This window comes from Denticeps clupeoides, chromosome 11 (assembly GCF_900700375.1).
Source record: "Denticeps clupeoides chromosome 11, fDenClu1.1, whole genome shotgun sequence".
In the NCBI taxonomy this organism is placed as follows: Eukaryota; Metazoa; Chordata; class Actinopteri; order Clupeiformes; family Denticipitidae; genus Denticeps; species Denticeps clupeoides.
In genome coordinates, this window is record NC_041717.1 from 6575981 (window position 1) to 6588612 (window position 12632).

At 40.9% G+C, this 12632-nt stretch overlaps 1 protein-coding gene across 3 annotated transcripts in view; it reads right to left on the minus strand.

Annotated features, from left to right (window-relative positions):
- Window positions 1–12632, minus strand: part of cabin1 (calcineurin binding protein 1) — a 53695-nt gene that overhangs the window by 36124 nt on the left and 4939 nt on the right. For 2 of the 3 annotated variants that reach the window (XM_028995489.1, XM_028995488.1), the window contains exons 13-27: window positions 12246–12318; window positions 11980–12167; window positions 11568–11705; window positions 10732–10929; window positions 9670–9912; window positions 9377–9530; window positions 8782–8894; window positions 8445–8606; window positions 5779–5985; window positions 4662–4807; window positions 4322–4583; window positions 3885–4055; window positions 2047–2136; window positions 1795–1961; window positions 1573–1676 (exon numbers count right to left, since the gene is read on the minus strand). In XM_028995489.1, coding sequence (XP_028851322.1) covers window positions 1573–1676; window positions 1795–1961; window positions 2047–2136; window positions 3885–4055; window positions 4322–4583; window positions 4662–4807; window positions 5779–5985; window positions 8445–8606; window positions 8782–8894; window positions 9377–9530; window positions 9670–9912; window positions 10732–10929; window positions 11568–11705; window positions 11980–12167; window positions 12246–12318 — 2416 coding nt within the window. Of the gene's footprint in view, window positions 1–1386; window positions 1677–1794; window positions 1962–2046; window positions 2137–3884; window positions 4056–4321; window positions 4584–4661; window positions 4808–5778; window positions 5986–8444; window positions 8607–8781; window positions 8895–9376; window positions 9531–9669; window positions 9913–10731; window positions 10930–11567; window positions 11706–11979; window positions 12168–12245; window positions 12319–12632 lie in introns of all 3 variants that reach the window. The other variant, XM_028995487.1, reaches the window with a different exon arrangement.

Sequence of the window (12632 nt, forward strand, 5' to 3'; positions counted from 1 at the left end):
TCATGGTAGATGACGACAAAGGCAGTGAACTGCAGTAGTCACTGCCATTGATGTCTTTTTCCATTAAACAGATAGTAGGGCTGATTTGCTTCATCATGCAGACAGTAAGCATTCCTGTCAATCACTTAAATAGCTCAAATTCAATGGTGCCCCTTCAGGAAAAAAAAGCATTATCTGTAATTTTCAAAAGGAAATGAGCCACTCTGGGCTTTTAAATGCAGCACAATGGCCACATGAAATGGCAGAGCTGGCACTTTTCTGTGGCGGGTGACGTATATGGCAGTTACAACTACAGGCGAGAATTAAGAGCCACCATAACAAGGGATGATTATACTAATGGACATAATGGCATAACTACTTCAGATCAGCTGAGACAATAGAGATACAGCTCAAATTCATGGGTTATTAGCTTTCGGTGCAATGGTCTTAGTTTGGACTTATGAGACGGATGTAATAACCGCAGGCTTTGCAAACCGAGCTAAATATAAATTTGGATGTCTCGCGTATCAGGAACCAGACAGTAGGCGCACGAATGTTGTCGACCAACATACTGACATTTGCAAACATGACAGTTACAAGCAATTACCAATTGAAAGCAGCAAAACAAGCTCATTTTCAGGGCAGTCTGAACGCAGGCGAAATTTTTTTTTACTTTAGGTCCAGCAAACTGAGGTGGGGATAAATAAATAAAAATCACAACAAAGACAGACAGACTGCAAGCAAGTGTGACTAGGGTGTCAGGGATAAACAACTGAGGATCTCTGCAACAGGTTCAGCACCCAATCGCAGTCACGGCGAAAGTCGATGCTGTACATGCAGACACAGCATCTTTGCATTGCAGCTGCACATATAAACACGTATGGGTATAGAACATAGGGGGAATATAGGGTATTGACTTAAATATCAACTTTTCATTCAGGTTTGCACAAATGCTTGTGAAACCATTTTGATTCAAGGACTTCGTAGGGTCCCCACTCTGAACCGAACGCATCAAAAGCTTAACGTAGCTCCCATTATAAACAAGTTTTATTGCATGTTCCAAGACGCCTGGATTCTACACATGCCGCCAATTCGCCAACACCCAGTGCTACACTGAGCCTGACTTTACTTGGTTATCCTGCACACACAGACAAACAATGCATTCAGTGGTATGTTAAAGAATAATAACATAATCGTTTTAAAACATAAAATAAATAAATAATAATCTAAAACCTGTAGCCATATTGCCCATTTTCACGTTTGCCCCGTCTCCCGATGCAGATGGGGGTGGGGTAATTACTGGATTCAGAGCCATTAGCACCGTGATGATTAGTCTTCATCACCATCCTCCTCATCACCATTATTAACACCATTATTATTATCAATACGATTATTAAAATTTCACACCCCAGTGTGCTTCTTCTTCCATGGTGGGAAGGGCCTCAACCCAGAGAGGGTGGACTGAGACTGTACCATTGCCCTGCTGCCGCTCCGGCTGCTGCTGCTGCTGCTGCTGCTGGCCCTGCCTCTGGGTTTTACGTTTGGCGTAATCGTGGTCGACCGGTGTAGCCGTGTAAGGCGGTGAAGTCAGACCTGGGGCGCTGGAAGGGAGAGAAGTCGCCACAGCGGCAAGCACCGCTCCGGCACCTGTCGAGGACGAGTGTGAGTCCTCGTCATTTAAGGAAGGTACTTTCTCTCTGTTTAGAAGGTGCAGAGGCAGAAGATGATGTGAGAAAGTGCCCTGAGGGACAGGTATTCATCTTCATAATTTGCTTGGATATTATTAAGACATGGGACGGGGGGGGGGTCACTCACTTCTCGCTGGGTTTGGGCATGTTCTTCTCCTCCCCCCGAGCAAAGGGGCCAGTGGCGGCTTCTACTAGCATGCTGAAGAACAGCTCATAGTCCAGCAGAGCATCCTGTTCAGAAGTTTCTTCATTTTCCAGAAGCTTCAGAATAGTGGCGCTGAGTCGAAAAAATAGCTGAGAAGAGAGGAGAGCACAGAAGGTCATGTGGAATTCGTACTCTACTATAAACTGACACCTAATTCATTAGTCCGCAGCATACCTCCAGAGCCTCCATAGCCAGGTCAGGGGGGTTGTGGTAATGGATTTTACGAGGGTAGCGAGCAGCTTCCTCGTGTAGGTAATGTGCAGCCTGAAAAACAAAGAAGTGGACTGACAAGGAACTCATAAAACCCCACAATGTGTCGTGCACACACACAGACACACACAGCACCAAAATAGCTTTGGGGATAATTGCATTACAGAAAATATCTGCATTTCAACAAATATTGTGAACAATCCTGAGAAAAATCAGTAACTGATTACATTTTTCACCAAGAATAGAGTTTATCAGAAATTAAAGTCATGTTTTTCCTATGTAATAAATATACATTTCACATTGTGAACACACATTTTGTAAACAAAATCAGAATTGTACAATATACAATATACAAATTAGGGCTGCACGATTTGGGGGAAAAGACAAATTGCGATTATTGAGATCAATATTGCAATATGCGATTGCAATATGATAAAGGACACTTGCTTGTATATCAATGAAAAGTCGCATACTAATAGTGAAATGTTTAATTTCAAAGTGAAACATACAAACTACTTATAACAACCTGAAATGCCCAGTGCTTTCAAAATACAATATTCTACAAAATTAAATAAATCACAAAAAACTGTTTTACATTACTGTCAAACGACAAACCCTGGTAAGGCTAAACAACTGTTTTGATTATATTTGGCCATTATAAAATCCCATTATTAGAGTTCTTACGTTTAACCAAAACGTTGTTTGGAGGCTGACTTGAACACAGGGATGCATAGCTTTGCTAGCAAAGCTAAGGTTAAGATTTGTAAACTGAGGTGAATTTCTTTAGGAAACAATTGTTTTGAAAAAAGTTTGAGAAAAGTTAGCTAAACAGCTAAGAACAGTCTAAATAGTTAATGCCTACGTTTAGCCAAAACGTTGTTTGGAGGCTGACTTGAACACAGGGATGCATAGCTTTGCTAGCAAAGCTAAGGTTAAGATTTGTAAACTGAGGTGAATTTCTTTAGGAAACCTTCAAAGTTTGAGAAAAGTTAATTAAACAGCTAAGAACAGTCTAAATAGTTAATGCCTACGTTTAGCCAAAACGTTGTTTGGAGGCTGACTTGAACACAGGAATGTATAGCTTCGCTAGCTTAGCCTAGCTTAGCTAAGGTTAAGACTTATAAAACGGGATTTTCTAATGGCCAAATATATTCAAAACAATTGTCCAGCCTTACCTATGAAATGTTTGGATCTGGTTTGGAGCATACAGCGGTTTGTACAGCCCCAAGCAGCACAAGAGTGAGGCATTTTTATGCACTTCTCTCCATAGACATGTATATGTTTCACGCCACAGCAGAGCCTCTCGCAATATGGTGGCGACGTTGACGTACGATGCAGCGCGTCATGCGGCGTCTAACCATATGTCTCCGAATCGAAAGTCATGTGACCAAACACGTCACATCTGACTGAAGTGAGACTGTAGTGAGACTTCAGTCAGCCCGCAAACTTTGAGAGAATGGATCGGATATGTTGCCGATCCAATCCATGTACTAATCATTTAAATCGCAGCTTTTTGCGTTCATGTAATCGCACAGACTGACATCGCGATTACGATTGCGATTAGATTAATCGTGCAGCACTAATACAAATGGAACCTATTTAAAAATTGTCTAGGTCTCATAAGCAAGGACACATAATTTGCATAAGTGGGACAAGATAAGAAAATAAATACATGAATGAAATAAAAAAAAATAAAAAATAGCCAGCAGCACAGGGTGTACAGATATGTGCTTCTTTTTGGACATATTGTAGCAGTTTTACATATAACTTTTACAATGGCAACAAATATTCCGAACATTCACCTTTTTATAAAGATGCAGGTAGTCCTTTGGGGGTTGTTTCTGCTTCTCAGTGATTTTTCCCAGCATGTAATGAATGAGCCATTCTTCCTCATCACTGTCCCCTTCACAGTCAAATGCTCCCTGAAAACACTTTGCAGCTGTCTCAATCATGGAGTCTCGCCTTTCTTCCATCTGTGCATGAACATACAAATTTAGATACACAGTATGCGGGATATTACACACATTACATATTCATGTTCGCAACCAATGCTGATCAGTTGATCTAAAATATGTTACATCTGATATATGAATAATATGTTACTCAAACTGAGAAAACGATAAGCATCAAAGAAACATTGTCATTATTTTTAAGTATGTTATAAAAGATTAATTTAAAAAAAATATTTTCCATAAAAATATGAAAAATAAGTAAAATAAGACATTGTACTAGTCTATACCTGTTTCACCAGTTCTGAGGGCAGCTCTTTCCTCCACTGCTTGAGCTGCCTGGAAGCAAAGGAGTGTAGTGCATAAGACATGGTGCCGTACTCGATCCACAGAGTTAAGTTGGAACTGTCGATCTCCAAGGCCCGTTTGAAGCAGGTAAGGACAGCCAGGGAATGCTTCCAGATGAGGCCATCGCTTTTCAGCTCGTTGGAGTTCAATCTGTCCTGTATACGACTTGCCCTGGCCAGAGCCATCCCAGCCCAGGAGTCAAATCTGCAACACAGTTAACCAACATTAATCCTCAATAAGCCGACTGAGGACCAGATTCACTGGACTCAAAACAATCCTGACCGATTTGGGCACACGCAGATATCATGCATATAAAACTTGATGGCCTTGGACTGTTCCTTGTTCTTGAAATGGTAATCGGCCAGGAGGTAGTACATCTCATTCACCAGAGTGGGTGCTGGAGGGGATCCTTCAGGAAGAGATGGCACCTAAAAAAAAGAACGATTGGCAGAATCAAAATCTTAAGTTCAACTGTAATTAAACCAATGTATGGCAGCCTTGGCCATTTTTATAAATCTGCGACATGCTTTTGTAGTGTCTGCATGCTTTTATTATCAACATTATATTTTATTAATACGTTGGTCAACTGTTTAGAATGTGCTATATAATTAAACTGACGAATGTATGTGTGCAACAACTGTATGACATAATTACTCATATATACTGAAACCTTGCTTGTCGGTTCAGTTTGCCTGCATGTATTGACAGCGAATGACAGTCGTTATTGAATAAAATTGGCTCTTGCGTAAAGTAGTTAAATAGACCCAGGCTAGTCAGTCATAATGGCGGTACTTGGAAAGCAAAGTACTATTGGATTAGTTTACTGCAGCTATTACATCCAAAATAAGCACTCATTAGTCCATGAAAATCTCCAGAGACCTGAATTTAAAAAGGTGAACATGCTGCTTATTTTGTGGCATGTAATTATATATGGGATTCTTTTTTTTTTTATTAGCTCTCTATGCGCCATCCTATTTCTTTTTGTTACCCCATGGTCAACTTTTGTACAATGTTGAATGTTATTTCAACAAAGTTCAAGACCCTCCTTAGTAGTTATATTTGCACTGTTCTATATAAAAAGTGAAATTAGAAATGCACACATTGCATAACGTTTTCTACTATCCTCTTGCATTCCTAAAAATATTTGTATGTTATGCATATCATGAAGCATATCATAACTGGTCCAGTAATAAAATTTAGTCAGAATCATAACAAGCATGAAATCTGGAATTCTCTAGCATTGTGGATTGTTCTGAATGAAGAAAATTGGAGAAAAGGGGATAGTGAGACTGAGATTGTACAGGTTACCATGAATTCAAAGACTCAGAAAACAGTTTCTCATCATAATAAACTTTTCTACAATATACTAAACTATTTATACCATGTTATGTGAACTCACCATTACTGCACCACCCTCAATGTAGGCAGAAATATCATCCATGGAAAGCGATGGTGCACCACTCTGCGGCACAATGGCAGAGAGCCTCCGCAGCAGGTTGGCAAGGTCTGCAGACACAGTGCTTGTCTTGTAGCTGTCAAATTCTGGCAGTGACTTTGGCTTGAAGTACTCAAACAGAAACAGAGCATTGCTCCACTGCAGCTCCACCTGCAAAAGCGCATACACAGGAATGGCATTATTAATACTACTACTACTAATAATAATAATAATAAGATTGCATTTAAAATGTAAATATACACATAAAAAATAAAAAGTGACAGTTGTGCTTGTGATGTACTGAAAGGAGAAGAGGTAGAAGGGTAAATGAGTGCCAATTATTGGTTTTGAACTCTTCTGGTTGACAAAAGGGCAGAGTTGGTTACTAGCACGAGGTAACAGTGCTCAGTAAAACATTAAACCATTCGGTGTGCCCTGCATGGTCTAACACACCCTTATGGACTGTGGGATTTCAGCTTTGCACTTCACTTTGAAATTGGTCCAGAAATGTCCAGTGATTGGACATTAATTTGCAGGGAGGCCTTTTGTCCATTTATCTTAGTGTATAGATAACTGTAACTTGAAAAGGTAACCGCAGCATAACAACAACTTAACTTATTAAGTCACAGGGGCAGTGGCAGCCTAGTGGTTAAGAAAGCTGCCCTGTAATCAGAAGGTGCCAGTGAGAAAAGCACCGTCCCTACACACTGCTCCCCGGGCGCCAGTCATGGCTGCCCACTGCTCACCAAGGATGATGGTCAAAAGCAGAGGACACATTTCATTGTGTCACCGTGTGCTGTGCTGCAGTGTATCACAATGATACACTTCACTCTTTCTTCGCATAAACACAAGAAACCTGTACAGTTGCACCCCTAGTAGTTAGTCCCTTCAAGATAACAGACAATTAGTGAGCAGGACACATATCTGATCATTTTTGCTAAATTGTCTCAATTGTAAATGAACCATTTCGTACAGTAGAGAATGATTACTCAGAAATAACATAACTCAACACAAGTGTCATCTTCAAATGAATGCTAGCAGATCCACAGACCAACAACAAGGGGAAATGTCTCACCCGACAGATAATGGTGACAAATTATTTACAATAAAAATGAAACATTACTTTTCCGCCGAGGTAAATGCTGCAAAATGAGCCAAATGTCGGGGAGACGTGGGACACGTGGTACAGTTTAGTATTGTATTAAGTTAAAGGCAAGATGATGCACGAGCTGCGCAAACTGCAGAAACAGTATTGTACTGTTTTCCTGACGCTGTAATAACAGGTCAAATAAAACCCTGCAGATTATTAAGTTAAAGGTTCTTGGGGGTGGAGGTAAAGTGGGACAACAAGGAAATTACATGATGATGATGTGTTGTGTGTATTACTGGAATAAATATCATAATCCAGTGGTTCTCAAACTTCATGATGACTGCCACCTATATTTGGCTCTCTATTATGACAAACATTAAAGTACAGTATTGTGGGCCAATTTTATCCTAGTGAAGATTATTCACTGTTATCCACTGCCAGTACAGCAGTAAATCACATAGCAAGTGAGGATATTAACGGTATTACAGTAATGACATTCAGGGCAACACCACATTTAAAAACACAGAGATGCGAATATGAACAATAAAAAAAGTCCAGGTGTACAACTAGTGGTACAAATACAAAAGTTTGTGAGCCTCGGTTATAAATCAAGAGAATTTTACTTTTCAGAAGGTCGGATCTGGAATTTGTCCCCTTATGTAGTCATCCCATTTCTCATGCTTTGTCTGCCCAGAGAATTTCCCACCCCTCCCCTAAAACATTATCTCCACAGACCATCATGGCTTAAAAATGAGTGAAGCATTGCATTTGCTCAGTGAGTGGATGTAAAAATGAGCACAAATTAATTTTTTTTAGTTCTGTCACACAAGCCTCTGAAGAATCAGTTGGTTAATTATATTTTTTTCTGGAAAAACGCCGACACGACTTCCTGTCTGCGGCAAGCATGTTGTTGGTGAATGGTGTTTATGATGTCATTGCCATGAATGCCCGCTCACTTCTATTGGCCGCTCTCCTCCTCGTCCCGCCTCTCTCCTCCTCATTAGCATTTAAAGCTACAGACACTGAAATGGCGCATCTTGGGGAAATCTCATTGTGGGACTGGATAAAAGTGGCTGTAATTGTGCACCAAGGCTGAAATTTGGAAAGAGACTTCAGATACAGGTGGTAGTAGCCTAGTGGGTAAGACAGTGGGTATAAACCAGAAGATCAAGGTTCAAATCCCACTTCCTGCCATTGTGTCCCTGAGCAAGACACTTAACCCTGAGTGTCTCCAGGTGGACTGTCCCTGTATCTACTGATTGTAAGTCACTCTGGATAAGGGCATATGATAAATGCCATAGATGTAAATACAGTATTAGGGGACCACTAAGACCTAAATAAAAGCAAAAACAATTTTCATGTCAGTGGACTTTTAACAACCCCCAAAAGGTAGGGATGTGTCTATAATACTGCCTCACACTAGAGATTGGCGAGAATGTTTGACTACATATAGCAATCAGTTCATTCATTAGTTCTTTTGATCAAAACTATAATCATTTTCCAAACTCGACTCAAAGGTCTTGAGGTTCCCAAGGCTGACCTGCTGGGCCGCGTGATCTTCCAGGTATCGGGCCTTGCTTTTCTTGCTCGGGTAGGCATACAGGCAGTAGAAGCACTGCTCCAGGGCCATCTCCAGCTCTTCTTTATAAGGATGCGCATCATTATTGGAGGAGGCAGTGAGTTCCTTCTGAAGAACCCCCACCTGTAAAGCAGACAGGTGGCCAGTGTACACACACAGACACATATATACCATTATAACTGAGCAAGGTCAATTGTGCCCTCGGTGGGAACATCTATTCCTGTTAAGAATGCTAAATATAAGGCTTCCGAGTATCCGCTGGTGTGTTCCTGTTCTGTGTGAAAGAATAAAAACTCACATAAAACTTCAGCAGAGCTCCATTCGAGTTGCAGCACCAGGAACGTCGCCCCAGGTACTCATGGGCCGTGTTCAACAACATCAGAGAAGATGGCAGCATGGGTGTGTCCTCATCTGAAAGGGCATTTTCACAAAATGTCTCAGGTTTTAAATATTATTTGATTACAACTCCTACAGGATCTCAACAGGATTTGAAGGAATGTTATATTTTTGAAGACATCACTCGTGTTAATATTAGGGCTTAAAGCTGAATAGTTGAATTCTTAGAACAGAAGGCATATTTCTGTTACGGTGTTCCATAGGCTCTTCAACAAATTGTAACAAGTCTCCTTAATGTATTGATCTAATTTAATTTTAAAATAGGCATGAATTTTAAGAATCTTCATTAAATTCATCTAGTTTATGGTTGATGGTTTCCCCATTCCTGTGTTGCACTTGAACGGAAATTATGAACTTCTAGGAAAACAACAGGGTGTACGATTAAATACTCAAAAAGCACTTAAGGCCTTTTCTGCAATACCTTTGACATAAAGGCACATTTATAAAGGGCATTTAAAAAAAAAAACATTGCCCTTGTAGAATAAGAAATGTGTTACCCTCCTCGTCCTCAACAGACACATGCTGCCGCAGCATGCAGTCGAATGCAGCCTCTGCGTGCTTGATGATGTGATGGAGAAGAATCCATGGAAGTACAGATGAAAAGTGAGGCTCTTTGGGATCATCCGGCAGCGCCATACTGCAGTCTATCAGCTATCGGTTAGCACACACAAAAAAAAAAAAATCTCGTCTTGTGCTACACAATGTAACTTTAAATAATTACTATTAAGTGAAATATTATATAGTATTAATCAGGATAATATTATTTGAACTTTGAGGGCACATTCCTTACCTGGATGAGGGTGTTGGCGAGCCGGGCCATGTTTGTGGACCGCGACGCATTGCTAAGCAGCTGTGGGTTCTCTGCCAGGCAGAGCTCTATGCCACCCAGCATCTGTGTCACAGTGCCCACCCACTCTTCCTTGATGGATGGGCAGCTGGGTAAGACAGCATTCAGCTGCTGGACAGCCTCATTCAGTGCCACCTCAGAACATTCTAGACAATGCCTGTAGTCCTTCAGCTTCAGCAAGGAATTCTGGGTAAAACACAGACACAACAGTATAGTGTGAAGAAAAAGTAATAGTAAAATAGTTCGACGGTTTTATCTAAATTCTTTTTAATTAATTGTGATGGTGGCTGATGTTTCCCGTCTGAGAAATACTGCAAAATTACAGACTGCTAGCATTTAACACAGAATCACACACATAAAAGACATCTGTTAAAATCACTATACTTACTTACTTACTACATTTACCTTTACAGCATTTATCAGACGCCCTTATCCAGAGCGACTTACACTCAGTACTTACAGGGGACAGTTCCCCTGGAGCAACTTAGGGTTAAGTGTCTTGCTCAGGGACACAATGGTAGCAAGTGGGATTTGAACCTGGGTCTTCTGGTTCATAGACGAGTGTGTTACCCGCTAGGCTAATACCACCCTACTACATTAGCATAATGAAAATATAGAGTTTAGTTTAAACATACGACTTCAGGCAATGGGCATTTAGGGTTATTTACATAAGGCTGAAGAAAGACCAAAACGGTTACATTACTAGAATACGATTTCATACTTTTTGCATCATGCCTTGCGATTTGCACACTCAGCCCAGGCACCACCCCACCTAGGGTTATTGGTGAGAAGGCTAAATCTCCTGCTGTGTGCCTTGTGTTTAAGAGTGCAACTCCAGACAGTGTGTGCATCTAATTCTTAACTTATTCCACAGGTAATTTACAGTGCTGAAAACAAAATGTTAATTCATGCTAATAAAAACAACAAATGTCAAAAAAAGTAGTCACTCTTTCCTTCAGGCAGCTAATGAATGGAATCAGCAAAAAAAAAAATATCCAAACGTACCTGTAGCAGAAGAAGCTGGGCTGGTCTCTCAGGCACAGAACTGATGAACTCTAGAGATTTGATCCGGCCTAAACCTGGCCCACAGTTCAGTGTGGGCTTAAGGAGTCGGACCACTGACTCATAATCTCCCGACTCAAAGAGCCGCTGGATCTCCTCTAGAGACTGACAACGTTCAAGACACTTCAGCTTCTTCTCAATCTGCCAAATGACAGACAGGAGATAAGGCATTACTCAGACTGACTGAATGAAGGGAGAGAATGTATTTGTTACGTCCCTTGACGTATGCTCCCACGTGTTCTGTGTGTCTCTTTTAGGTTGACTTCGTGGGAGGAGTTGAGGCCTACCAGCTCCATCTGCCATTGGTCACCTCCACCTATATAAAGAGACTTCGGATGGTGTTCGGGAGGTCCCCAGTGTCTGCTAGGCCCTTATGCTTTCGGGAGGTCCCCAGGGTCTTTTATGTGCCCTTTTTGTTAACTTGTGTGTGTTTGAGTTGTCCCCGCTGGACCATCCCTTCCTTTAGGCTGTTTTAATGTCGGTTAGCTGTGTTGAGTCTGCTGTTTTATTTTACCTGTTAGCTCACTGTGAATAAAAGCACTGTTTGTACGCTTTGTTTGTGTGTGTAACAGTGGACCTCCTCCTCTCCACACCCTTGTTGCGTTTCTTAGACCCCTAGACTTAGGAACGTGACATATTTTAATTGTAACATTCTTCCTTAATTTTTCTTCTATTAGAATGACTAGCACCCTGGCTCCAGCTCATGTAAGGTCAGACAAACAAAAATGGTATCATTGAGTGAATTTAACAACCTGGAAGATGGTGAAAGTGGTACTCACATTCTCCACAGAGATTGCTCCATCCACCAGCAGGTTGGGGAGCAGGATAGTGTAATTTGAATCCTCAATAGTCTGGATATGGGCCTTCAGGAGACTGGTACAGATGTCATAGCTATCAAGTGCTTCATCCATTTCTCCCTAAAGCAACACAATAACTAATTTAGAATATGACATTAAGGCTAATAATCTATACAAACGTATGGCTTGGACATCACTGGCATGTGTATAGCTGCCATCCATAGATTCTATTCCCTCTAACCAAGACAGGATTAAAAGTGAAGTTGAAAAAACTAATTCTGTTGGTAGACTGGTTAAGAAGCATAAAGTTATTTGACCTTAATATCATAAATGTGTGCTTGCATCTTTGAAGAGTTAAGAAAAAGTAGAATGAATACATGTGAAAGAACCTCACCTGTATTACCAAAAAACGAGCCTTTAGCCAGTAAATTCGTACAATGAACGGCAGCCAACCATCACCAAAGATATCTTTCTGAGAGGAAGATAGAGCCACGTGCAACAGATCAGTCTGAAAGTGCTGGCCCGGAAAGTCTGCCTCTCCCTGGTCAGCGCACTGGCCCATGCCAAACTTTCTTGGTGACACTAGAAACAAAGCAGTGAAATACGATATTTGTACAGTTTGGGCAGCCTTGGGTACAAGATTGTCGGGAGAGCTCTTACATAGCTTAGCCTTAGAATGGGACCACTGCTCCAACTGCAGCTCCATACATGACAGGCTCATTATCATCATCTCCTGTGAGTGGACAGGAAGACAAGACCCAAATACAACTTAAAATAATGAGCAAATGCTAATGCTAAATAATAATAATAAAAAAAACTGTATTGTGCGGAAGGTAATTTAATGTACAATACCAGTCTAAAGTTGGGATGCAACTTTTCATTTATGGGTCTTTGGAGTTTTTTACATTATAGAACAAAACTGAAGAGACAGGACTATGAAATAACACGTGAGGTTATGTAATAAACAAACAAACGAAAAAAAGGCAAAACTCTCTCCAAATCAGGGAGCTTTTTGCCGTGATTGCAGCATTTCACACTTCTCTCCAC